The following is a 24,944-nucleotide window of genomic DNA, read 5'->3' as shown; positions in this document are numbered from 1 at the left end:
GATTTATACAACATTAATGGGCTTTAGAACAATGGCCCATTTAAAGCTAGGGCCGAGAGCATGGCCTTCCATATGACTCATTTTGCTACTGTATACTTGTAGCACATTGCAAGTGTTAAATGGCAATGTAAATGTGGAGTGGATTTAATTTTAAATTAATATTTTAGTAACTAATTGTTGATTTTAGTTACTTTGAATGTTAATGTTGGTTCGATCTTACTTCTTTAATAGTATAGTTAAAGAAGAAGATTGATTAAATTTAAAATAACCATTAAAGTCCACTTCTTACTTAGTCCACTAAAATCACACCCAAACTTCAACTCATCTTTAATTTTTTAATCCGTCCTTAATTGGATGGCTTCGAATAGTTCTTTCTATAGCAAATCATGTCTTCGGAGGTGTGATGTCATAGTACGATATCTAAATTATCATCTAAATATTCACGATTCGAATCTTAACTACGATATATTTATAAGAATTTTTCTGCTTCCCGACTTATATGACCAAATTAATCATCCCAAAAATAATCCACGAGACTAACTGAGATTATTATTATTTTTTCTATAGCAAATCATAAGTCATTTTCTTAGAATATCTGTATATTATTTTGCAATTTAAATAAAGAATTAATGAGTATTAAGAATTACCATATGATTAGCAATTGTCCCTAGCGATAAATTATAAAAATTCTTGAATTATGTTAGTGCGATAGGACATATAACTAAAGTTTTTATTGTTTTTAGTAAGTTAAATTTGAAATTAATGAATCTTTTTATACATCACATACCATAATTTTAAAATTATCAAATCATACACTCATTTATTTTAATTTAAAAGATAAATTTCTAAGGTTTTAAATATATAGAAAAAAAATTCAATTTTATTGGAAAAAAATCAGATCATTATTTTTTTCCATCTAATTGATGCGTGAGGACGAGGGTAAAATAAAAAGTGGATATAGGTAATTTTTAAATTATAGTATATGATTTGAATATTTCGAAATATGCAGTGGGTTGGGTAAAAAGTTGATTAATGATTCGACTGTGAGAAAAATCTGGAAAGCGTTTACTGATTTGAAATGGACGGTTCAGATTTGTAGTCGGCAAAGGGGAACCCACGAAACGGCGGCGCTGACGTCGTCGTCGGCTTCAATCTCTCAAAGCCGCGGCCTTTTAAAGAAGCGCGACGGTAACGCAAAACAACCCCATCGTCGCTCCTACGCTATCCGATTCGGCGGCGAATTTGATCGATTCGGCCAAGGTAAGCGATCCTTCTCTTCACGCAGCTTTCTTTACCTCGTGTTCGGTTGCTTTGCTGCGATTGAGATAGGAATTTTGGTCTTTGCTCCTTAATCCTGATTGAATTCTAGGTTTCGTTGGGGATCTTGGGTGGGGTTTTCTATGTTTTGTTTTGCGATCCTTTGGGAGTGGTCAATTTGGTCAGGTGGCGGGCGCTTCCTGCCGTTTATTCCTGTTTGGATGGGGTTTCGCTTTGTTTGACTCGACGCGCAGGGGAGAATCGAAGAGATCCTTTGCTTTTCTCACTCAAAATATGAACTTGTTTTGCTTCAATTTAATATCCACTTGGTTTGAATCCAAATCTGATCCATCCCTTGTCTTCTGAATTGTGATTCCTGCCATTTTTTTTTTTATTTTTTGATTCTGCCATTCGGCACAAAATCTGACTTCTTAAATGTTTCATCAACTTCTTTTTACTTTATAAACGCTTACTTATGTAGCTAATGGAGAAACTGACGCTCTGTTTGCTATTAAGGTTGAGGAAAAATATTTACTATCCAACTCTTTCCTTAGAGAAAAGGAAAGGGGATGAAATTTTAAAATTTTAAACTTTATTTATTAAAAATATTAATAAACATAATTGAAAATAAAAATAATTTTGTTGTTTTTTAAGTTTAGATTTGTGCTCCATTGCATGTGGAAATATTAGGTTACCTTATTTCTTTTAGTTTTTTTCCCTCATAGGAAACACACCCATGTTTTTTTTGTTCATGAATCATGTTCCTTTTTGGCTACTGCCAGTAGTTATTCATTCTGTGTTTGTGTAAAACTACTGTGACTTTATGCTTCAGAAGTTTTGGGGTAGGCATGGTTTTGGTGGATGCGTGCTCCTTCACAAGCACCTACTTTTAGCTTTCATGGGGTAGGCATTTCTCTTTCTCAAATTTTTAATTATCAAAATACATTTTTCCTTTCAAGATAATATTAAAATTTGTCATCGTCTCAATGCAAATTTATACTTCTTAGTTATACAATCATGTTTTCCATGGGCACAATTTATTTTGTTTAAGTTTGTGCAGAACAGTTGTTGTTTGGGACTCCTTGCTGAAACCAGATCAAGTTCAGAAAGAACATTGAAGTCACCCTTAAAAAGAGATCAATCTTTAATAGGTTGGGGAAGCCAGTGGTCATCAAGTTCTAGAGAAATGGAAAATAATGTCAACAACATCAGCTTGCTTGATACCCACCACCCTTCAACTCCCATATCTGCTTGCAAGGACATCAAGGCTGCAGTGATCAATACAAACAACCATTCCTTTGTCAATCAAGGTCTATCTAAGATCTGTTTGGAATAACCATACTCATTGACTACTATTCAAATTTTCATGGTGAAATGTTTGTTTCCCTATTAGCAAAGATTTAACATTATATGCTATTATACATTCATCCTTGTCATCAAATTTGTTTGGCCCAATTATTTGTGAATGACATTCTTCTGTTGAACTCTGTAGGACTGTATTATTTTCATATTCAAATTAATCGAATCATTTTTATTACATCAAATAATTTTTATATCCTCCTCTATCCCTTATTCCTTCCCTTCTTCAATTCAATATGTGTTGCTTTTGAATATGTTATGATCTACGTCTATCCCTTATTCCTGCCCTTCTAATCAATTTAACATTTGTCGCCCAACTATTTTTTTTCTTCTTATTTTGTCATAAAAGCTACAGCTAGTTGTTCTTGGATATTGCTATTGTCTATTTTTTCATTTTTTCTAGTCATGCTATACCTCCATTTTAGCATTCTTATTTCTTCTAGCATAACCATTTGTATATGTTTCTTCCTAAAAGTCCAACTTTGTTCTATTAAAATATAGCCATAGTCTTATAAAGCCCCCTCTTAACCTAAGAGGCACATGACACTAACACATCATGATCATCAAGCTGCCTTTATTGCAATTATTAACTGTTGACCACTTAATCTTCTCCATTCATTGAGATCTATGTAAGGTATATATTACTTGTAATGTTTAAAATCATTGTTATTTTTATTACATTAATTAATAATTTTTTTCTTTTTCTCTTCTCAAATATTTTACCTGTTCTACTTTAATAGAAGCAATTCTTTTAATAATAGAGTTTATTGGTCGTCTTTGAACATACGTGTACCATAACCTATTTTCTATCATTTTATCATCTATTTGAGCTACACCTAATTTCTCTTGAATATCGGTATTTTTTTTTAATCTTTTCTTGTAATTTCATACATCCTTGTATTTGCAAATAATATACATTAAGGTTTATTTTGAATATGATTGGTTAGTTTATCTAATACTAATGTAAAAAAGATAGTCTTAGGCCTCACCCTTGATGTAATTCTTGAATTGCAGAAAATCATATCACACTTGTAGTTGCTTTTGCACTAGTAACAATATCATGATACATATTTTTTATCACGTTGATATAGTTACTAAACATTCCTTTTTCCCTCATACAAATAGGAATATTAACCGATTTCATCTACAATTTTGTTAGAAATAGAAACAATTCATTGAAAAGAAAAGAGAGCTCTAATGCCATCCATTAACTATATAAAGAAGAAGCAACCAAGTTATACCTTGATTTTTGTAACTCTTTCAAACTTCAATAGAATTGTCATTGGACCGATACTTATAGCTCCCTTTTTCTTTAAAAGCTTCTTTAGCTTCACTTACTCTGACATTACATACAAACCTATGGTTCCTAAATCTACCATACATTTTAGCCTTTAAAACCAAACTATATGCAGAATATACTATGTTGTCATTAATTATTTGTTAATACTTACTGTCTTAGTTTTAGTTTGATAATTTCACTCCTGCAAATGTTTACTTTAGTCATTGAGTTATTCTGATGATAATGATGTGGGATAATTTTTGACTGTTTACATATCTATCTTGTACGTGTGTCATAGCTGCTATTCTATGGCACACCAATGGGTAAATCTAAACAATGCGACTGTTAGAAGTAATTTACCATAAGAGGGATGTAATACCTAATCATAGTTACCTTTTTCTTGTCCTTTCTGTTTTTTATAAATTGACTTCGAACACTTCTCACATAGTATATTTCCTGTCTCTCCCTTCAATGAATCCACTCTTTTATCTCTCTCTGATTCCTTTCTTTCCTATCAAGACAAGTAAATGGGGTCTTAGTTTGCTTTGCTAATAAAATTTGCAATCAATCATCAGATTATTTTGGCTCTTTCGATTGATATTTTCAAGGATTTCAGTGAAGACCAAATAAACCTTGATAAAATAATCATTATAGCAAAAGGTGATTACACTCACTCTAGGCGTCCCTCACAACCTATCCCAGGTTTTGTGAAGGGATTGATAAAACAATCATGGTTATTAAGGTTGTTGCTTCAAATAGGTTGGAAGGGTTAGTACTGTTAGTTCAAAACTATGGGTTAAACATAATTTCTTTTTGTGATGCTTTAGAAAGCAATTTAATTGGTTATTAATACATCGCCAGGCCTGTTTAAATCAAAGGGCACATTTTTTTTTTTTTTGCTTGTCATAGTAAAGGTCACAAAAACTCTAGTATTTCTTGGAGAAGTTTCTTGTTTAATTGACGTGGGATGTTTGGAATGATACTTGCTGTGATATATATGCTCTCTCTTAAGTTTTTTAAAGTTGAATCGCTTGATCCTAGGGAAGAGCCCCTGGCCAGGTTCCTTCACTTGGCCATTTTACATTTATTAACTATAGCAACTGTCTTATTTCATGTGGAAATATTTGATGTATCTTTTCCATTGTGTTCGATTATTATCAGGAAAGCACTATTCACATCCACATCTCTATAGTTTGCAGCAGAGGCAATATGCATCATTAATTTTACACTAGATATTCAAGTAAAAGAAATACTATATGTTTTTTTTGAAATGTTTGTATGATGATATAGTGAAGGTTATTTAAGTAAATAAGATGGAATATTTAAATGCTGCATCTAAGCTACTTCCAGGAGAATAGTTCAACTGGAGATTCATACAAAGAAAATAATGCGAGCTTTCTTGCCTATCTTAATAAGGAATCTTATCTTTTCTAGGTGCTATAACTTGGAATGAGATGAGACGAGAATGGTTAGGAGACAGTTCAAAAAGGTGGAGAAGACGGAGTGAACCATCAATTAGGTAATTGCACTTGATCCTTCATATTTGTCATTACATCAACTTAATATGATTCTATTTCTGTGTGAATGGTTGGACTCTGTTCATATTTTCATATAGCAGCGTTGTTGAATTTTTGGTATTTGTTTGTTCGTGATACAATATTTTCATTTTAGAACTCAGATTTTTAAGGTGCAGGCTTTATGTTTGTAAGTTGTAAACATCCACCTCCACAGAATACAACGGCATTGAAATTTTGATTGTTCTTGTCCAATTCTCACTTGCTCATTTTTGTCAGCTGGCTCTCAACGTATGATGATTTGCTATCGACGACTCAACCTTTCCCACAGGCCATTCCATTATGGGTGTGTCAAGTAACTTTTACATTATTTGCCCATTAGATAAGTGTTTAAAAGTCTTAGATTACTAATATTCATCTTGAAATATCTTTGAGCAAATGCAGGAAATGGTAGATTTTTTAGTTGATATCTGGCATGAAGAAGGGCTTTACGACTAGGTGACGATACCATACCATACCTAGCAGAATTTGAACAAATGAATAGTATTGTCAGCTCGGAAGCTCATTAGACTTGGCAACTGGAGATTTTTATGTAGGTAACTTATTGGACTCTGATCTAATGACAATTTTTACTAGCAAAAGCTTGTTGAACTTGTATATTATTTGTTTGTTATAACTAAATCCTTTTAAATCGGTCTTCTTTTATCCATGTTTTGAAGATTTGGCTAACTAAGACCTTGTTGCAAATTGCTTCCATGCTTCTTGTTGGCTCTTATTATTTTGCACTCCCCTTGGCTTTGTGAAACTCAAATGCTATCTCGAGAAAGAACCTGATTAGTCTTAACTTGAGTTTTGAGTCAATTTCCTCTTATGAATGGATTTCATTCTCATGCATGTTTGTAGGATGATACAATGCTAACAAAAATAGGTGTACTCTCTTGCTATTTATATGTTATTTGCACTAAATTTCTAATCAAATTCTAAATTAAGTGATGTACTTGGGGAAATCCATGCGGGTAAGACAGTTCCATGACAACTCTATCGGACAACACTCTCCTTGCGGGCCTTGCTCGAGCTCTGTTGATCACAACTACTCTAGTCCATCGAAGGATCCTTATCGAGCGGACCACCTTTGACCACAACCTCCTTCCACTTCTAATCTTGCACAGACTTGATCGTCGGAAGAGTCACGCTGATCATGCTAGTGCCGATTGACTTGCAGGAGATTGACGTCTGATCGGCTAGAGGAACCATGCCGTCTTGGCTTGGCTTCAAAGAGAGGAAGAGGAGCTGTTTGTGCACGTCCGGAAGGGCACCATCATTAAGGAAACAAGTTATTAGCATATTTCACAAAACCTTATCATCTTAATCATACTATTTTTTTTTGAAAGATTTTCATGCACTTCATTTTATTTTTTCATTGACATGAGATTTTCATCCTTTAGATGGAAATCTGCGATACTTTTAGCCATCACAGAATATTATTAGTTTGATTAATTAAATACCATGGATAATCATTACAAATACTTAATCATGTCAGAAAGCTGATTTATATGAAAAAGACCTAAAGCTACTTTTATGACAAATATAAAAGGCGGCTTGAATGCTAAAGTTAATTAAAGCTAATTTATAATTGGCTTCAATCATTAAGCTGATGCCCACGTGACGTCACATCTGGATGCGATGTAGGTCCTCGTAGACGGTCAGACGGTCAACCCGGGACGGAGAGGTCGATTTGTAATAGGGCAGGTCGGCTCCTGGTGAGCTCATCCATTTAATAGTGGGTGGGATGGACTGATTCATCATTTTGACGGATTAAGAAATCTCTAATCTAATCCAATTTAAAATAGATTGTGGGTTAAACGAGTCAACTCACGAATTCATTAATTTTTTTTTAAAAAATATTATATCTTCGACATTTATTTTAGAAATATTTCATCAATCAAATATATCCAAAAATAGATATTTTAAATATAAATAGATATAAATGAGTATGTATGTTTGATGAAAAATATTATTTTTATTTCAAAATTATAAAAAATAATAAATTGATATAAAACTTGACCTACATGTATTTCTCAACTCGTGGACCAACCCAAGCAAGTCGTGAGCTGACTTGTGCGGGTCCCGGACCTAGGCGAGTCAGCCCACGACGGGCTTGGATTGATAAAATTCCAACTCAAACAGCTTAAATTTTTTGGAGGAGCGGGCTAATCCGATGGGCTCAATCCAAATTGACGACTTTAGGACCTAGTGTATTGGTAAGATATCTGAAAATATATATTTTATATCTTGCATAATGACTTAAAATGATTAAAATTAGAATTAAATAAATTTAATTAGGAAAATAATAACAAAAAATGAACAATTAATTAGGAAGAGGTCTATATGGATTGATAGAATTTTTTAAGATATAAAATGAATATTTTTATATTTTTGGCGATAAACGGGTAATATATGAGGCCAGTTTAGAATATCTATTTAATTTGAGAGTTAATTGGAAACATTAATCTAAGTTTTAATTAAAATATGATTTTCCCTTTGCCGCTCCTTTGCCTGTTCACGCGCGCGTCCCACTGTCGATGTCACCGTCACCGCGCGTCACCTCTACGTGTTCGACTGTTGCCTCTAATAACATGAAATACAAAATAAAACTCACAGTAATCTCCTGAGATAATCTTGAAGACCACGAGCCAAATCTCTACAAGTTCTTCTTTCTTGTTGTTAGAAGAGCGATCACAGATCGAAAAGCTCTTCACAAGATCATAAACCAAATCCCGAAAGGATGCTCTCCTTTGCTCCTTTGCCCATCGTCTCCTCTTAGCACACCTCTCGATTGTTCTTGGATGCATAAATATATAAGAAGAAAGAATCAGTGTGTAACCAATGCTCTGATGGCCCTTAATTGAAATAAACGTTGAGGAAGATGAACTAGTCATCTCCTCAACGTTTAACATTGCAAATCTTTTGCAACGTCTGCAATGTCTAACATCTCACATTCATTCAAGTCAATCTATAGAGGTTATCAGATCATATAGACCATGTCAATCATATAGACTACAAGATGATCATGTTACAAAGGCTAGAACAAAACATTAATTAGTCACAAAGACCAAATAAGTACATAGACTATATGATGATCAAGTCATAAAGACCAAAGACAAATTAATTAGTTACAAAGACCAAATAAAAACATCCATTCCATACTTTAGGAAAAATGGTTAGTGTCATAGCAAGCACACTGAGCAATTATTGCTAAGAAGATTGTTACACCTTACATAGTTGCTCTATAGAACGAATAAGAGACATCAAAAACTTGTCTTTACCCAGATTAAATTATTTAATCAATATGAACATCTTTAATCCCTCAAAATGACTATTATATCAAGAGCATATTCAACATTTCCAATCAACATAATTATTCACAATTACAATGTATATACTGAACAAAAATATAACCAGTACCAGCAAATAAATGTCACAGATGCAAATTAATCTTAATCTTCCTTTTTAGTTAGAATCTATTCATTCTAATCAGTCACTTTCCTAGTTATGTTCCATAGACCGAATCATCCATAGCCAATAGGAAACATACTAAAGTAGCAAATACTGATCAGAACTTCAAGTAGACAGCTAAATAGTCACTTAGGGTAAGATTAAGATTAACTTATAATCTCAAGAATCTCACATAGTAGAGAAGTAGAGATCCATTCTCCTACTTCTCTTCTTGTCGCCATAGCATATGTGGTATGAATCACATGCTTATTCTCTTTACAAAAAAGAGAGCATGTTTTTCACAAAAATCTAACATCGTACAGATTTCGATCTAGACATACCTAATGTTTAATCCTGAATTCAACATATGAATTTCAATCTGGCTCTAAACAGATTCAGTAAATGATAGGTTCATTTACTTCAATCATTACATAAATGATCTTATGTTAATACAATTCTTAAGACGACCTTAACTTATGAGTATGCCTCTATTCACAGTTATAAGCTATCCTATAAGCAATAGTCTTACCTCTATTCATACTTAATAAATAGAGATATTTGTCCATGTGAGTGGATCAATCTCAATTTGCCAACATACTTATCAAGACTTTTTTTTTCCAAATGTAACAAAGAGATATACACAGAATAAATCATGATATTTTCATTTATTTAAATATCTTTACAATAAGTTACAATCTTCAAAGTCTCAAAGACTTCACATGTCCTTGAAATGACTCTTTAGTCAATGTCTTAGTAAAATGATCGACAAACATATTACGTGTGGGGATATACTCAAGAACTATCTTTTTCTTGTCAACAATATCCCTTATAAAATTATACATAATTTCTATATGCTTGCCTTTGCTGTGATATTTGGGATCTTTAAAAAAGCTATAATAGCTTGATTGTCATAATATACTATAATAGAACTCCCACTATTCTCTACAATCTTCAGATGTCTCAGGAACCTTCTTAACCAGACAACCGCTTGCACAGTCGCTGCACAAGCCACATACTCAACTTCCAATGTTGATAAGGCTACACAACCTGCTTCTTACTGTTCCATAAGATGACACCACCATTCAGTAAGAAGGAATAGCCAGATATGGATTTTTTTATCATCAAGGTCCCCTGCCCAATCTGCATCTGTATAGCCACTCAGGCTCATATCTGATCCTTAGAAATAGAGACAATAATCCACTGTCCCTTTGAGATAGCTAAATATTCTCTTCACCGCTTTCTAGTATCTCGATCCTGGGTTTGATTGGAAACGACTAACTAAGCCAACAACATAGCTTATATTAGGATGAGTACACAACATAGTGTACATTAAACTACCAATAACACTGCATATAGTTTTTTCTTCATTTCAGCTATTTCTTCAAGAGTCTTGAGATACATACTTTTGCTCAGAACAGTACCTCTTACTACAGGTGTTTGCTCAATGTTGTAATCTGATATATTGAAGTGTTGTAATATCTTAGTAATATAAGTTTCTTGAGACAAACCCAAAAGTCTTTTTGATTTATCTCTAATAATCTTCACTCTTAAGATGTACTCAGCTTCTCCTATATCTATTATGTCAAACTGTGATGAAATCCATGATTTGACTTCTATCACATACTTTATGTTATTTCTAGCTATTAGCATATCATCAACATATAATAATAAAATGATAAATTTTCCTTTTATCCTTTCTTAGGTAAATAAAATGATCCTCATTGATCATTTTGAAACCATAAGACAAAATGACTTTATTAAATTTTATGTTCCATTGTCTTAACGCTTACTTTAACTCATATATAGACTTCTTAAGTCTACATACTATATTCGCTTGACTTTCAACAATGTAATCTTCTGTTGTACCATATAGATTTCTTCGTCAAGATTATCATTAAGGAAAGTCATTTTTATATCCATCTGATGTAATTCTATATAAAATTATGCTACTATATCTAGGATGACACGTATTGACACAAACTTCATAACTAGGGAGAACGTCTCTTCAAAATAATTACCCTTCATATGGGTATATCTTTTTGCAACTAAATGAGTTTTGTATCAATTAATCGATTCATCTACTTTCCTATTTACTTTGAGAATCCAATTATTCCCAATAGTTCTTTGGCTCTAAGGAAGATCGACTAAATCTCAAACTTGATTCTTTCTCATTGACTTTATCTCCTCATCCATTGTAATTTTTCTCTTACTGAGCTTCTCAAAGCTTCCTTAATTGTTCGAGGTTCCTCATCGTCAACTGAGAGAATTATCAATGCCTCATTCTCAATGTCAAACTTTCTCCAAGGAATAATCTGACGACTACTTTTTCATAGACTAGATTGTTAAGAATCTGACTTATTCAATGGCAAATTACTCCCAGTAGGTTGACTAGATTTAGACATCTCCTGATTTATTGATAAAGGAACATTATCCTCCTTCTCTATCTCATATAGAGGAATTGTCTTATCAACTTCACCTCGTGTTGGGAACTCCATTTCAAGAAAAATAACATCTCTTGACTCTATTTCAGAGATGGTTCCATCTTGTCGCTGATCAATGAAGACATAACCCTTAGAAGTCATAAAATACCTTATAAAGATATATTTCTTACTTCTGGGTCATAATTTTCTTTATTCGTGAGTTTTATCATGAACGTAGGTAGCTGACCCCCAAGGTCTCAGATTATTCAAATCTAATTTTCTGTCTGTCCAACGTTCATATAGGGTAGATGGAACTAACTTTGAAGGCACTTTGTTAAGTATATAGCCGCAACTAATAATGCATCTCCCCAATAGGAGATCGGCAAATTAGCTTGGGCCATCATGGACCTAAGCATTTCAAGAAGAGTTCTATTTTTTCTTTCAACAACCCCATTTTATTGTGGAGTTTTAGGGATAGTTAACTGTCTAATAATCCCTTTATCATTATATATTGTCTTGAACTAATCAGACAAATATTTACCTTCACAGTCAGTGCACAAGGTTTTGACCTTAATTGATTCTCAATTTCATTTAAGTAATGATTGAAGCAATCTAATACTTCAGATTTGTGAGAAATTAAATATACATGACCAAAACGTGTGAAGTCATCAATAAATATAATGAAATAAGAACTTCCATTTTTGACCTTCACATTCATTGAACTATAAAAATATGATTAAATTAATTGGAATGGTGATTCAACTCTAATAGTCTTACCAAATGGTTTCCTAGTTGCTTTTCTAGCAAGACAATGCTCACATATAGATAAGTTACTCTTAGCATGAGCGCATGAAAGACCCTCTTTAGCTAATCTATAGATTCGTACTTGTCCTATATGTTATAGTCTAGCATGCCAAATTTTATCATTAACATCAGCGTTACTAGTAAGAGCAATGTTTGAAAAACAACCAACATTATTATTTGGTTCTATATCAAGAACCATAAAATCATTTGTTACATAACCATGCCTAATTAACACAGAGTTAATTCGAAGTTCCACACAATGACTATAAAAATGTACACTATAACCTAAATCAAGAAGACAAGTAACGGAAATCAGATTCCGTCGAATCTCAAGAGTATACAGGACATCATGTAGAAATAAGGTCCATTTACCATGTAGGTTGAGCTTGCAAGTGCCAATTCCTTTGACTTTAATTCTTGCATTGTTTCCCACATATATCCATTTGTTACCTGCTGGTACCCGACGGTAGTCTACATATGTATCTCCATCACGAGCTACATGGTTCGTTGTTTCTAAATCTACAATCAATAAAGAATAAGAATCAGCTAACAATACTATACTTGCAACATAATACTCATGAAAAGAAAATAAAAATGGATCTACCTTTTTTGGCTCAGTACAATCCCGAGCAAAATGACCCTTCTTGCCATTGTTATAGCAAGTCAACTTGCTCTTAGATTTTTATTCATATTTCTTTCCTTTCTTCTTGATTTGATTTTTCGCAGCAACAACACTAGCCTCCTTTCCTTTCTTAACCATCTTTTCTTATTCTTGGAACCCAAACCTTCAGCTACAAAAGCTTGACCAGATATTCTTGCGGATTCAATCCTCTCCGCCTCAAGTTCTACATAGTGTGAGACATCAACGAAAGTCTTGATACTCTCACTGTGGGTAATGTTCTATTTCATCGTTTCCCAAGAATTAGGAAGGGAACGGATTACTGCTTGAACTTGTTGTTCATCGGTCAACTTATGACCAATAGTCTTAAGCTCTCATATCATATTACCCATTTCCCTCAGATGTTGGGTCATGGTAATATTCGAGCGCTTTTTATAGCTGTCAAACTTAATTGTCAGTTGAGAAAGCTTACTCAGACTTACTCCACTTTATTTCTCTCTAAGAGCTGCCCAGACAGCATAAGCCAATGGTAATGGCTTATACTAAAATACCAGGTTGTTAACCATTGAATTAATTAATATTCCCTTAGCAGTGGAGTCCTTCCCTTTCCATGCCTTATAGGCATTAAGGTCATATCTGTACTGTGTTGTAGAACCATCAGCCGATTCTTCCATGAACTGATTTACAGTCTCTAGAATTTCTTATTCCTCAAGAACATATTGTATTTTGAGGTGCCAGATTTTGTAGTTATCCCCATATAATTTTTCTCCCTTATTGAGTTTAGCCATGATATTCTTAGTTGTCTGTTGGAACCCAAGATTATTTTTATATGATCAACCAAGTTAGGTTAGGTCCTGTTATATTTTGATTCCTGTGTCTAAGTGTACAGGAGCTTAGGAGCACAAGAAGTCGAGCGGAAGACACGACTAGCGAGAAAGACGACATGGGAGAGAGCTGACGGGCTCGGTGCGTCCGAGGGACGAGACGCTGCGAAAGAGTAAGCTGGTGGACGAGAAGGACGTGTGCGATGTTCGAGGAACGAGAAGCTAAAGTGGAAACCTGCTCGAGGAGAAGGTCAAAATTGGGTTCGGGTGAGCCTTATTTCGGTTGGCTGAAATCACCCAGGCGATTGGAGCAGCAGAAGAGCTAGGGAGGAGATATGGAGCTGCTAGAGGCACCTTCAACAAGAGTTGAAGGCGCCTCCGCGACCTTCAGGCAGAAGGCGCCTTCAACTAGGCATGGAAGGCGCCTTCCATGGCCATGGAAGGTGCATTTGATCAGGCAATCTGGCCGTTGGCGGAAAGGATAAAGTTTTATCCTTTGCCTCGCTGAAGGCGCTTTCCAGCCCTATGGAAGGCACCTTCAGCCCGAGGATAAGTTTTTCCAAGGGCTATAAAAAGACTCCTGAACCTAGGAAAGAGATAACAACTTTTGTATTAATTTCCTAGCAATAGTCTGAGCTATTAACGAGTGTAAGAGGCTTCTCTGCCTTCACCAAAGGAGATTCTTAAGAGCTTTCATTTGGTTTGGATTAACAACCACCCAGGTTGTAACCAAGTAAATTCTGATGTCTCTTTTCTTTAGTATCTTATTAGTTCTATTTTATTTGCTATTTCTGTTAACCTGAGTTGAAAGATCGAGAAGGTATTTATCTTTTGTGTTTCAAGCAACTCAACCCTCTCTAGCCGATCTAACTGGTCCAACATAATCTACATAAATAAACGCATTATTTATTATTTTAGTGTAATTCATATGCATGTAATTAATTATTAACTCAGTGTAAATTAGAATTGGTTTACAAAATCAAGTGATAACTATGTTTCCACTCATCGTTTGTATGTATCAATTCAATCAATATTGATCAATTATATTATACGCATCCCATCTAATGAACTAATCATTAAATAAACTAATTATTTTCATATGAACTTATCATAAAATGAACTAATAATTGAATATGAACGAATCATAAAATATGAACTAATCATAAAATATGAACTAATCATAAGTAAGTTAATTAACACATAACATAACTATTTTTCTTTTTCATTGAATATAATACTATTTGTACAAAATAACAATTTCCACTACATTATTTTTAGAAAAACAAAATGAGTTCATACAAAACACTAAGAACTTAGATAAGCTAGAACCATTCCCACTAGAAAATATATTAATGTAGTGGGCAATATTCACCTTTTCATGCTGGACTCGACGATGGCAAGATCAGCCTCAGAATCATCCTTTAGATCTATATTTAGATCCATTTTTGGATCTTCCACACACTCTTCCGGATCCTCCTTTGATTCTTCAAGATTCATCTTTAGATCTTCTGCGGGATCTATTTCTGGGTCCTCCTTAAAATTTTCGAGGTCCATTTCTAGATCCTCTTTAAATTTTTCGAGATCCATTTCTATGGGATCTGGATCCTCCTCAAATTCTGCAGGATCCAATGCTTCGGGATCTAGATCCTCTTCAGATTCTTTAGGATCCCATTGCAATTGAAGTAATTGATAGATCGATTAAGTACGATAGAGGGGGGGGGGTGGTAAATATCGCACTCTTTTTTAAAACTCTTCTTTTTCTTTGGAAATCAGAATCGTGTAGCGGAAAGTAAAAAGACAAGTCCATTTACTTCGTTCGGAGTCTAGGTCGACTCCTACTCGAAGGCCCGCAGTCCTTGACCGCACCTATGGACAATCCACTATAATCCTTCTTTCCGAAATCCTCGGAAAGAAGCAGAACGTACAAGTGAGCAAGATAGTAACACTCTACTATCTTACTAATGAAATAATACAATGCAAGCTTAAGAAATGATATACCGACAAGAAAGTAAAATAGTAGCTCGGTCGGTACTTCCGGACGGAGTAACTTGTAGAGAACTTGTAGCACGTGTAGCTTGTGCAGAGAGAGCCTTTTGAATGATCAGTAAGTGTTGTCCAAGCCTCAAACCTCGAGCCTCTTTTTATAGGTGTAATGGATGTTCGGTCGACCGATCTCTCCGTTCGGTCGACCAAACCAGCTCCCTTCCTTCCTGGCTAGAGTTTGACGCTGGCTCGATCTTCTGGCATTAATTGCTCATTAAGGGTTCGGTCGATCGATCCCATTTTTTGGTCGACCGAACAAGCTCCTTCCCTGTTCATCGAGATTTGCTGAGATTCGCATTTACTGTGCATTAATGTTGATTGGTTCGGTCGGCCGATCCCCGAGTTCGATCGACCGATCAGCTTTGTTTCCTTTTGCTTCTGATCGATGCTGATAAGCTGGCCTGTGCTGAGTCAACTTGGTTTGGTCGACCGATCCCTACATTCGGTCGACCGATCCGACCGAACCTGCAACACAGAATTAAACAAAGTATCTCTGCAACATAAAGGTTAGCACAGTAATATATATAATGCATGAGTAATATTAGACAGTAAAACTATCTTGATCTCAACTTGAAAACCTTCCCGGTTTCTTCAGTTGGATCAGCGATCTTAGGTTGTTCCTTTCAAGAACCCGACCTCACTGTCGCTCCTTCAGTTGTTTACCTCAACTTACATGCCAAACATGATCCTCCAGATATGTTTGGACTTTGTCTGCTAAGTGTCTGATCACCTGATCCACTAAGACCTTTCCTGCAATACTATATTAGCTAACAACAATAATAGTAATACAGAATATAATGGTAAACCTAATCCTAGATTTACCGAGATCCGCTGGTCCGGTCGACCGCGCAAACCATCTGATCAACCTTGCTTGGAGTTCACTCCTCCAAGACTTCTCGTTACCTAAGGTTACCACCCCCTAGGATTTTCTCCACCTGGCTTCACTCGCCAAGACTCAGTATTCGGCTACCCAGGGATCAGGTCCTCCAAACCTATTCACCTGGCTTCCACGATATACCGAGATTTCCCTTGCCTCAGCATTCGGCTACCCAGGGATCAGGTCCTCCAGACCTATCCACCTGGTTCCACGATATACCGAGATTTCCCTTGCCTAGCCTCCAACTAGGACTTCCCTAGATCAAGCTCCATACTTAAATATACTTAAACATATTTGTCTGACATTAAAATTTTGGAGGTCGATTGCACCAATAGTAATTCCCTGCACATATTTGAATACGAGGTGCGCCCTTTAGAATGATCCCATATCATTGAGATGTTCTAACAGTGACTGAACAGGAGCCCATCTTCTATCTTTGTCCTGGATTGGATACCCTTCTCGCTCGAGTTTCTAGAATATCCGATCGAGCCGACCAATAAGCCATCTGACTCTTTGATACGGGTCATATTCTAGCTCCCAAAGCTCATGTTATCGTTCATAGCGACCAGTCATCATATATATTGTTCGTGATATCTGGAATTGAAAATAATGATGTCAGTACAAAACTGATCCAGTAATAAAATCAATCAAATTCAATTCTTACTAGAACAAATATATACATAATACATAAGCAAACTGACATATTGGATTTGTTGACCAGCACCTTTGTTCAATCTATTTTCCAATTAGAAATAATCTAATTGGACAGAAATGTCTTATTTATGTTTGTTCTGATTTATATCTAACCCATTTTATCAAATTTTGACTCATTAGACAATTTGACTCATATGATCAAATCTAACCTATTAGAACAAATTCGGTCTAATTTGATCAGCTCAACCCATATAATCAAACCCTCCCAATTAAGTCAATAATACAGATCTTCTTAGACTAACTTAATTTAATATGATCTATTTCAAATGAATTAAACTTATTTAGATTGAATCATTAGGTAGTCATGTAAATCTAAGCCAAATTAATTTAAAAGTCTATTTTTTCAATTAATTTTATTAGGAAAAAAAATCTAAAAAATTTTCTTTTTTGCGTGCTTAGAAAACAAAAGCATAGAAAGTTTGACTTTCACGTTTCAATTTTTTTTTTAATAAGAAAGCTTTTGATTAAACGAATCGATTACACAGATCACATATTTAATATGCTTTGTGAGTTTAATCGATTACATAAATTTTTAAATAAATTAAAATATATTTTAATTGATTAATTTAATCGATTAAAATTCTTCTTCTCTTTTCTATCGTGATCGCGACGCTCACTTCTTCTATCATGATGAACGTGATTGCCATAACTATTAATCGTCGGCCTTTCGACATGGTTGTCGGTATTCTTCGGCCTCGAAAGCCAATAACTAGTAATTTCTCGGGGCTTGACAACTTTGACAGATCGCGACCCAGTTGTGATCTCGACTGACGACGACAACAAAGACATTTTTTTTTCAATGAAGAGATAAGTTTTCATGCATTTTTAGGGTTACGGGATCATTCTGATACCATTGTTGAATCTAATCAAAAAACATGAATCACATAACAAAACTCATAGTGATCTCCTGAGATGATCTTAAAGATCACAAGCCAAATCTCTACAAGTTCTTATTTGTTGTCGGAAGAGCGATCATAGATCGAAAAACTCTTCGCAAGATCACAAACCAAATCCCGAAGTGACTCCTTTGCTCCTTTGTCCACTGTCGCCTCTTAATTAGTACACCTCTCCACTACAATACTTACTGTATTTTGGGACGAATTTTGGGACGAATTTATAAAAAAAATTCGTTGCAAAAGATTTGGGGACGAAATTTGGGACGAAAAAATTTTCGTCCCAAACAGGTTGATGCCAATTTTTGGAACAAATTTATGTTTGTTGCAAAATTGGCAACGAAATTGGGGACGAAAATAGGGACGAAAATAATTTTCGTCCCCAAATTCGTCGCAAATATACGGTAGAAGTCTAAAGAATTTTGGGACGAAAAAATTTTTTGTTGCAAACTTAGCAACGAATTTGGGGTCAAAAAATTTTGTCGAATTTTTTTTTGTTGCTAATTTTGTCCCAAATTTTGCGTATGGATTTTCCAACGAATAGTAATTTTGTTGCAAAATCCGCAACGAGACAACAAAATTTAGCAACGAATTTTATTTTCGTTGCGAAAGCCGTCGCCAAATTTGCAACAAAAACCCTTATTTGTTGCAATATTTCATATAATTTTGGGACGAAAAATTTTTTTGTTGCAAACTTAGCAACGAATTTGGGGTCAAAAAATTTTGTCGAATTTTTTTTTATTGCAAATTTTGTCCCAAATTTTTTCCAACGAATAGTAATTTTGTTGCAAAATCGGCAACGAATTTGGCAACAAAATTTAGCAACGAATTTTATTTTCGTTGCGAAAGCCGTCGCCAAATTTGCAACAAAAACCCTTATTTGTTGCAAAATTTCATACAATTTTGGGACGAAAAACTTTTTTGTTGCAAACTTTGCAACGAATTTGGGGACAAATTCTGTGACGAATTAATTTTTGTTGCTAAGTTAGTCCCAAATTTAAAACAAATAATAAATTTGGCAATGATTTTGGCAACAAAATTTGGCAACGAATTAAATTTTCGTTGCCAAATCCGTTGCTTTTTATATGGGATTCTGGGACGAATCCACAGATTCGTCGCAGAATCTGGGAAGAATACGATAGATTGGCAACAAAAATTATTTGTTGCCAAATTCGTTCCTACTATCAAAACTACATTCCAGATATAATTGTTTTCTACAATTCAATCCATACATACATATGTAACAAATTCAAATAACACATTCAACACATCATAATTAACATTAACACATCCTAATTAACATTAACACATCTTAATTAATTCACATACATCTATTCATTCAAACTCAACAAAGCATACAATATCATAATTTGTTCTTTAAGCTACTCAAAAATATTTCACAAGTTCAAACACTCCAACAAGTTTCCATACAAGTCCATCAATCCAAGAAGGTACATCAATCCAACAAGTTAAACAAACTAAGAAACATCAAGTTATCTTCTTATTCCACAAAAGCTTTCATCCCCATCAAGTCTTCTTTTCCTACATAAAAACAAACAAATAAACTAGATCATATGCAACCAGAAAACATCACATGTTTCTATAATTAATTTAAATAAACAGAATCCAGTTAAAATGTAAGGTTTACATCTTGCTCTTTGAACTATCAACAGATCACTAAATCACACAGACATACTTAGATAGTAGAGTCGAATGATAGTGTAATCTATCCAACACCATACTGTCATGAATTATTGTGCAGTTCTAGAAAAAGAGCTTACTGTCCTTGACTGTATTGCTTGCAGAAACCAATTGGTCAGCATATGCCATGTTTGCTTTTCTTTCAATAGTGTTTAACATTGCTCATTGGGGACCTTTACGAAGTGAATATCAATAGTTGAGTGTTTGCTCCATCCTTAATCAATTACAAATGGTTTTAATTGTATTCAAGGTTTTCAATTACAGCTTACTGTAGGCTTGAGGAGACCATATACAAAAACACTAGTAGGAAGCATTTAAATTGGGGATCGGCAATCTAATAAACAGAATTGTGATGTTTGAAGTCTTCATATTGCTGTAGGGGCACAACCATTCGATCAAACCAAGAATGTAAGATAAAGCTTCTTTTGCTCTTGGATAATTTGCACTTGATCAGTGTTAGTGTGATACTTTGTTGTTCACTTCTAAGTAATCTTTAGGGATTAACTTCGGCAATTGTTCTTAGTGGAGAGGCCTAATGTATTTATCTGTTCAAAAGATACAATTGTCCAGAAGTCCCTCTTCCTAAAAGCTGCAATTGTTGCTAAAAGTATTCATTAGTTTACGATTGATGATAGTGACTGTGGCTACTATATCTGTATTCTGCTGGTGCAATTGAAATTGATCTCCAAAGAATTACTTTATGCAAATGATCTGTTAATGAAATATAGGCCTCTGACTAATTGGGTATTATTTTAAAGAATGGCCTAGATGATATATTAAAAAGATTTCCTGCAACAATGATAACATCTATATTCTACCCTGACCTGATCACTGGTTAAAATTACTGATCCTGGTTTTCTTACAGAGTTGATGATCTTCCTCTAGGTGAAATAAATGAAGTCTATCTTTTGGATTTCATTGGATCCTCTGGTTTTATCGGGGAATTATATCCAAAAGTCGAGAGGTACCACTTTCAACTTTTTAGGTCCATGTCCTTCATAGTTTCCTTTTCCTTCTTTTTGCTGTGATGTTATTTAATGTATATTAGTTTGTCTTTCATCTTGTTCATAGAGTAATAGTGCTAAGAATCCTTATCTTCTCAATTACATGTGAGGTTCTTAATCCTGGCATGTGATTTCCTTTTGTTTGCTTTTCATTTCAGTGTGATAATATTAGACCATCATAAGACTGCAGTTGAAGCTCTCTGTGGCAATGCTTCATTTGGCAAGAATGTGATAAAGGTTATTGATATGGATAAGAGTGGTGCTACAATTGCATTTGACTTCTTTAAAGAAAAGCTTTTAAAAAGAAGTGATACTTTGAAAGGTCTTGGAATCCACAACCATCAGGAGGCAGGTCAAAAAAATTTGTCTGGTTGCAAATTTGAAAGAGTACAGAAGCTCTTTGAATACATTGAAGATGGTGACATATGGAGGTGGAAGCTCCCGCACAGCAAAGCTTTTAGTAGTGGCTTGAAAGATATGAATATAGAATACAATGTGAATGTGAATTCAGCTTTGTTTGAACAGGTAAATTTTTTTGTTAGTCATTTTACCAGGTAACTGTTATTAGTTTTAGTTAAATTTGAATTGTTTTGCCCAGTCCATTTCAAATCTATACAATTATATAAACTTCAAATTGTGACTATTCTCTTTGTGATTATACTCATTATTTTCTTCTACTTTCAGGATCTGCTATCTGTTTACTCTTTTGTTATCTCAGTTGTAAATTTTTGAATTTACTAATGGATATTGAAATGACTAATTATTTTACAAAAACATTTTAGTTCTAGAGAAAGTGAGAGGCAAAAGATTAGTAATTCTATCATCCCATTCTCTGATTCTTGCCTTTTTATACATCCAGTCTATTTCTTTGGTCAATGTTCAAGTAGCCTAAACTACCAGCATGATTAGTAGCAGTAGCTAAAATTCCAGAAGATCCATAGGTGCTCTCTCAGATTTCAGGATTCAGGTCTAGTTGTATATGGATTTGTAAATAGGTCAACTACTTTATTAGCTGTAACTGACAATGTTTGGTTATGTGGGTTGATCTGCATGATCTGGTTACAATGTGCTTAGCTATAATTTTTTTTAATAGATATCAAAAGTTGGAATGATAAAACCCTAAATAGAATATTCTCTATTACATTGTTACACATATGATATATATTTCTCTGTGATATTTTTGGTGAATTATTATTTAGATGATTTTTTTATTCATTTGTTAATTGGGACTAACATCTTGGTCACATGATGTATAAAACAATTTAGAAGTTACAATAAATGTGTCAGATCTGAGTAAATAATTTTGAGTCTGACATGATTTGTTAAATGGATCATCTTCAGATTGAACTAATTGTGTTGTGGGTGATAACGCTTCCAATTGTTGGTTATGTAGATCCGATAGATTTGTATGAATGGATAAGAATTCAAGTCATAGTCGTGCAGTAAATAATCTTTTCATTTAAGAGGTCACTTAATATTTGATTTATCTCCTTTTATCTCACCTTATGACCAACAATAAAAGGTACTATTACTCCTTTGGTATTAATTGTTATACAGTAGAGTTAACAGACTATTACTGAGACTACCATAGATTCCCTAGGTAAAAGATCAATTGTATGCAGAATAAGTGAAGCCCAACAGAATGTACAGAAATGAATCAGAGATCTTGTAGCTACAAATTGATAGAGAGGACTAAAGCTTGGTTTGATATTTCAAACTAATAAGAAGACAAGTCAAAATTAAGACAGGTCAAAAACTTTTAATTGCCCATGGACTGAAGTTAGCAAACTCAAGACAATTACTCTTAAACACCTTTATACAAGCAATCAGAAATTCCTTGAACATTCAAAAAAAAGCCCTATTTATCAACGGTATCAACTATCAATTTCATAGCAATGGTAAATTAAAATATAAGAAGTATCCTGAAGCTAGCTAACAGTTTCTTAAATATATAATACATCCTATTTCACCATAGCAAATAAAAGCTACAAATATCCTATTTCCATTTGGCATGAATAGCATGAGATGTATTTTTAAAAATCCTAACATATGAAAATATCTCAAATGAATAAAACATAAACTAGTTAATATCAAATTGGTTCCAAACACCTTCCTCATTGATTAAAGACATCACTGAATTAGTTTGTTTCAAATATAATCAATCAAATGATCTCCAGAAGATATGGTTGACAAATCCGTCAATATATAATGCAGTAGTAGCAAATCCGTCTATATCAATCTAATTTGATAAAATTTTAAATGATTTCATTCTTTCTTCGTGCTGACCTAATTTTAATTGATTCCCTCCTATGTGAACTAATAATGCAGTAGTAGCAAAATTTAATAAATTTATAAAAATAATGATACCCTTATTTAACTTTACAAATGCAACTGAAAAATATAAATAAATCAATAAAATTAGATTACATAATACTTACTTTTTTCTCCAGCATACATTTCGTCTCACCAGCCCTGTTAAAAACAAATCAATCATATTAATTAAAATAAAAATTAGAGAAGTTAAGAAACTATTATTTAATGTTGAAAACACTAATTAGGAGACATTTAATCAGCGTACATAATTAAAATCAGGAACAACCATCACCACCATCATCGTTATCATCATAGCCATCATCATCATCGTCATTGGAAGGAACCTGACTTAGAGCGGAGTTCAACTGAAGGTGTCGCATGATAAATTCTTGCTGTCGGCGCAATGCTCTCATATCTTGCTCCATTTTCGCCCTTTCTTGGTCTCTTTGCACACTTTCTTGGTCTCTTTGTGATATTATTTCCTTCAGATTGCTAACTTCATCAGTCAAGGTATTTACTTGGGTCCTAAGTGTTGTTGAGGAGGAAGATGATCCAACTATTCTTTGGGTTCTGCTCAAGGAACCCATTCCCAAAATCCTTCCCCCTTTTGGTCCTCCACTAGCCTCCAACCATAAACTCAAATTATTGCCAACAGACTCCTCAGACCCCTGACTATCGACACCAGCTTGTGAGCATGATTGGGCTAGCTCGAGTTCATCATATTTGTCCTATTTTTTAAAAAACATAAAGATATTGATTAGATATAATAGAAACACATATAATATTAAGACATCTACCTAGAGTACAATTAAGTAAATAAAAATTTATTCAAACCTTGACTGCTTTTGCTCTCGCCCCACTCCAAGTGTTATTTTTTTTTTAAAAGTGCGGGTGAAAGTATCAATGAAAGTGGGCTCCTTCCCTAGCTCCTTGGTCTAAAAAACATAATTACAAATAATGAAATAATTTGATATAAATAATTAATTTGTGGAAGAGTTAAAAAATTACCAATCTCCGTCTATGCTCATCTATGTTAATGGAGCCTCCCGCATATATAGCAGATGAGTCACCAGAATTATGAGATTGATTCATTCTATTCAGATCACTCCTTTGCTTACTCTCCTCTGTTGCCCAAAACTGGGTGATCCATAGACACATCGTAAGGCTTACTTTAAAAAAAAATATATCAAATCGTAAGGCTTACATATCGACCTAGACACATCAGAATTTTATGAAACAAGTTTCTATACGTTCATATCATTGTACAGATCATAAATATATATTTATAAATATTTTTGACCAAATATATTGATTGTTTGAATTTTTTAACCTAATTTGACCTAATTTTATTTAAAAAATTGAATATCTCAAAATATTAATTAAAATTTATGGATGACGATATATTTACGTTCGGGACAATAATACAAATCCATAGAAATTTATTTCATACAATTCCGATATCTCTAGGTCCAAATTTAATGTTTCCATCACTTATCTACTAACAAGCGTTGCATAACAACTTTTAATTTAGTCGTAAACTATATATGTTTTAAAAAACATCTACCTAGAGATATCAAAATTTTAGGAAACAAGTTTCTATGCGTTCGTATCATTGTCCTGATTATAAATATATATTTATAAATATTTTTGACCAAATATATTGATTGTTTGAATTTTTTATCCTAATTTGACCTAATTTGATTTAAAAACTTGAATATCTCAAAATATTAATTAAAAATTATGGATGACGATATATTTACGTTCGGAACAATAATAAAAATCCATAGAAATTTATTTCATACAATTCCGATATCTCTAGATCCAAATT

The 24,944-nt window shown here is 33.8% G+C and overlaps 1 protein-coding gene and 1 long non-coding RNA gene across 8 annotated transcripts; both read left to right on the top strand.

The window, feature by feature from the left end:
• The first annotated feature begins 1,121 nt into the window (after positions 1-1,121).
• LOC122029825 lies at positions 1,122-6,898 on the top strand. 7 transcript variants are annotated; one of them, XR_006125198.1, is made up of 7 exons: positions 1,125-1,260; positions 2,090-2,160; positions 2,318-2,567; positions 5,330-5,414; positions 5,689-5,755; positions 5,854-6,001; positions 6,400-6,898. XR_006125198.1 is itself a non-coding variant. In XM_042588955.1 (6 exons), the coding sequence occupies exons 2-6, from the start codon at positions 2,119-2,121 to the stop codon at positions 5,905-5,907; spliced, it is 498 nt and encodes a 165-aa protein (XP_042444889.1). In that variant the 5' UTR covers positions 1,126-1,260; positions 2,090-2,118; the 3' UTR covers positions 5,908-6,194. The 7 variants fall into 7 exon arrangements, 4 of the variants coding, with proteins under 4 accessions (XP_042444892.1, XP_042444891.1, XP_042444889.1 ...); XR_006125199.1 differs by having other exon boundaries at positions 1,126-1,260; positions 6,632-6,894; XR_006125197.1 differs by having other exon boundaries at positions 1,126-1,260; positions 5,854-6,005; positions 6,632-6,894.
• Positions 6,899-20,661: 13,763 nt separating this feature from the next.
• On the top strand, positions 20,662-21,292 carry LOC122029962. The gene is made up of 2 exons (XR_006125267.1): positions 20,662-20,763; positions 20,962-21,292. It is a non-coding gene; the product is annotated as an uncharacterized LOC122029962 (long non-coding RNA).
• Positions 21,293-24,944: the final 3,652 nt, after the last annotated feature.

The sequence above is a fragment of the Zingiber officinale genome, chromosome 10B (genome assembly GCF_018446385.1).
Source record: "Zingiber officinale cultivar Zhangliang chromosome 10B, Zo_v1.1, whole genome shotgun sequence".
Classification (NCBI taxonomy): domain Eukaryota; kingdom Viridiplantae; phylum Streptophyta; class Magnoliopsida; order Zingiberales; family Zingiberaceae; genus Zingiber; species Zingiber officinale.
This window is presented reverse-complemented; position numbering and strand designations above follow the sequence as displayed.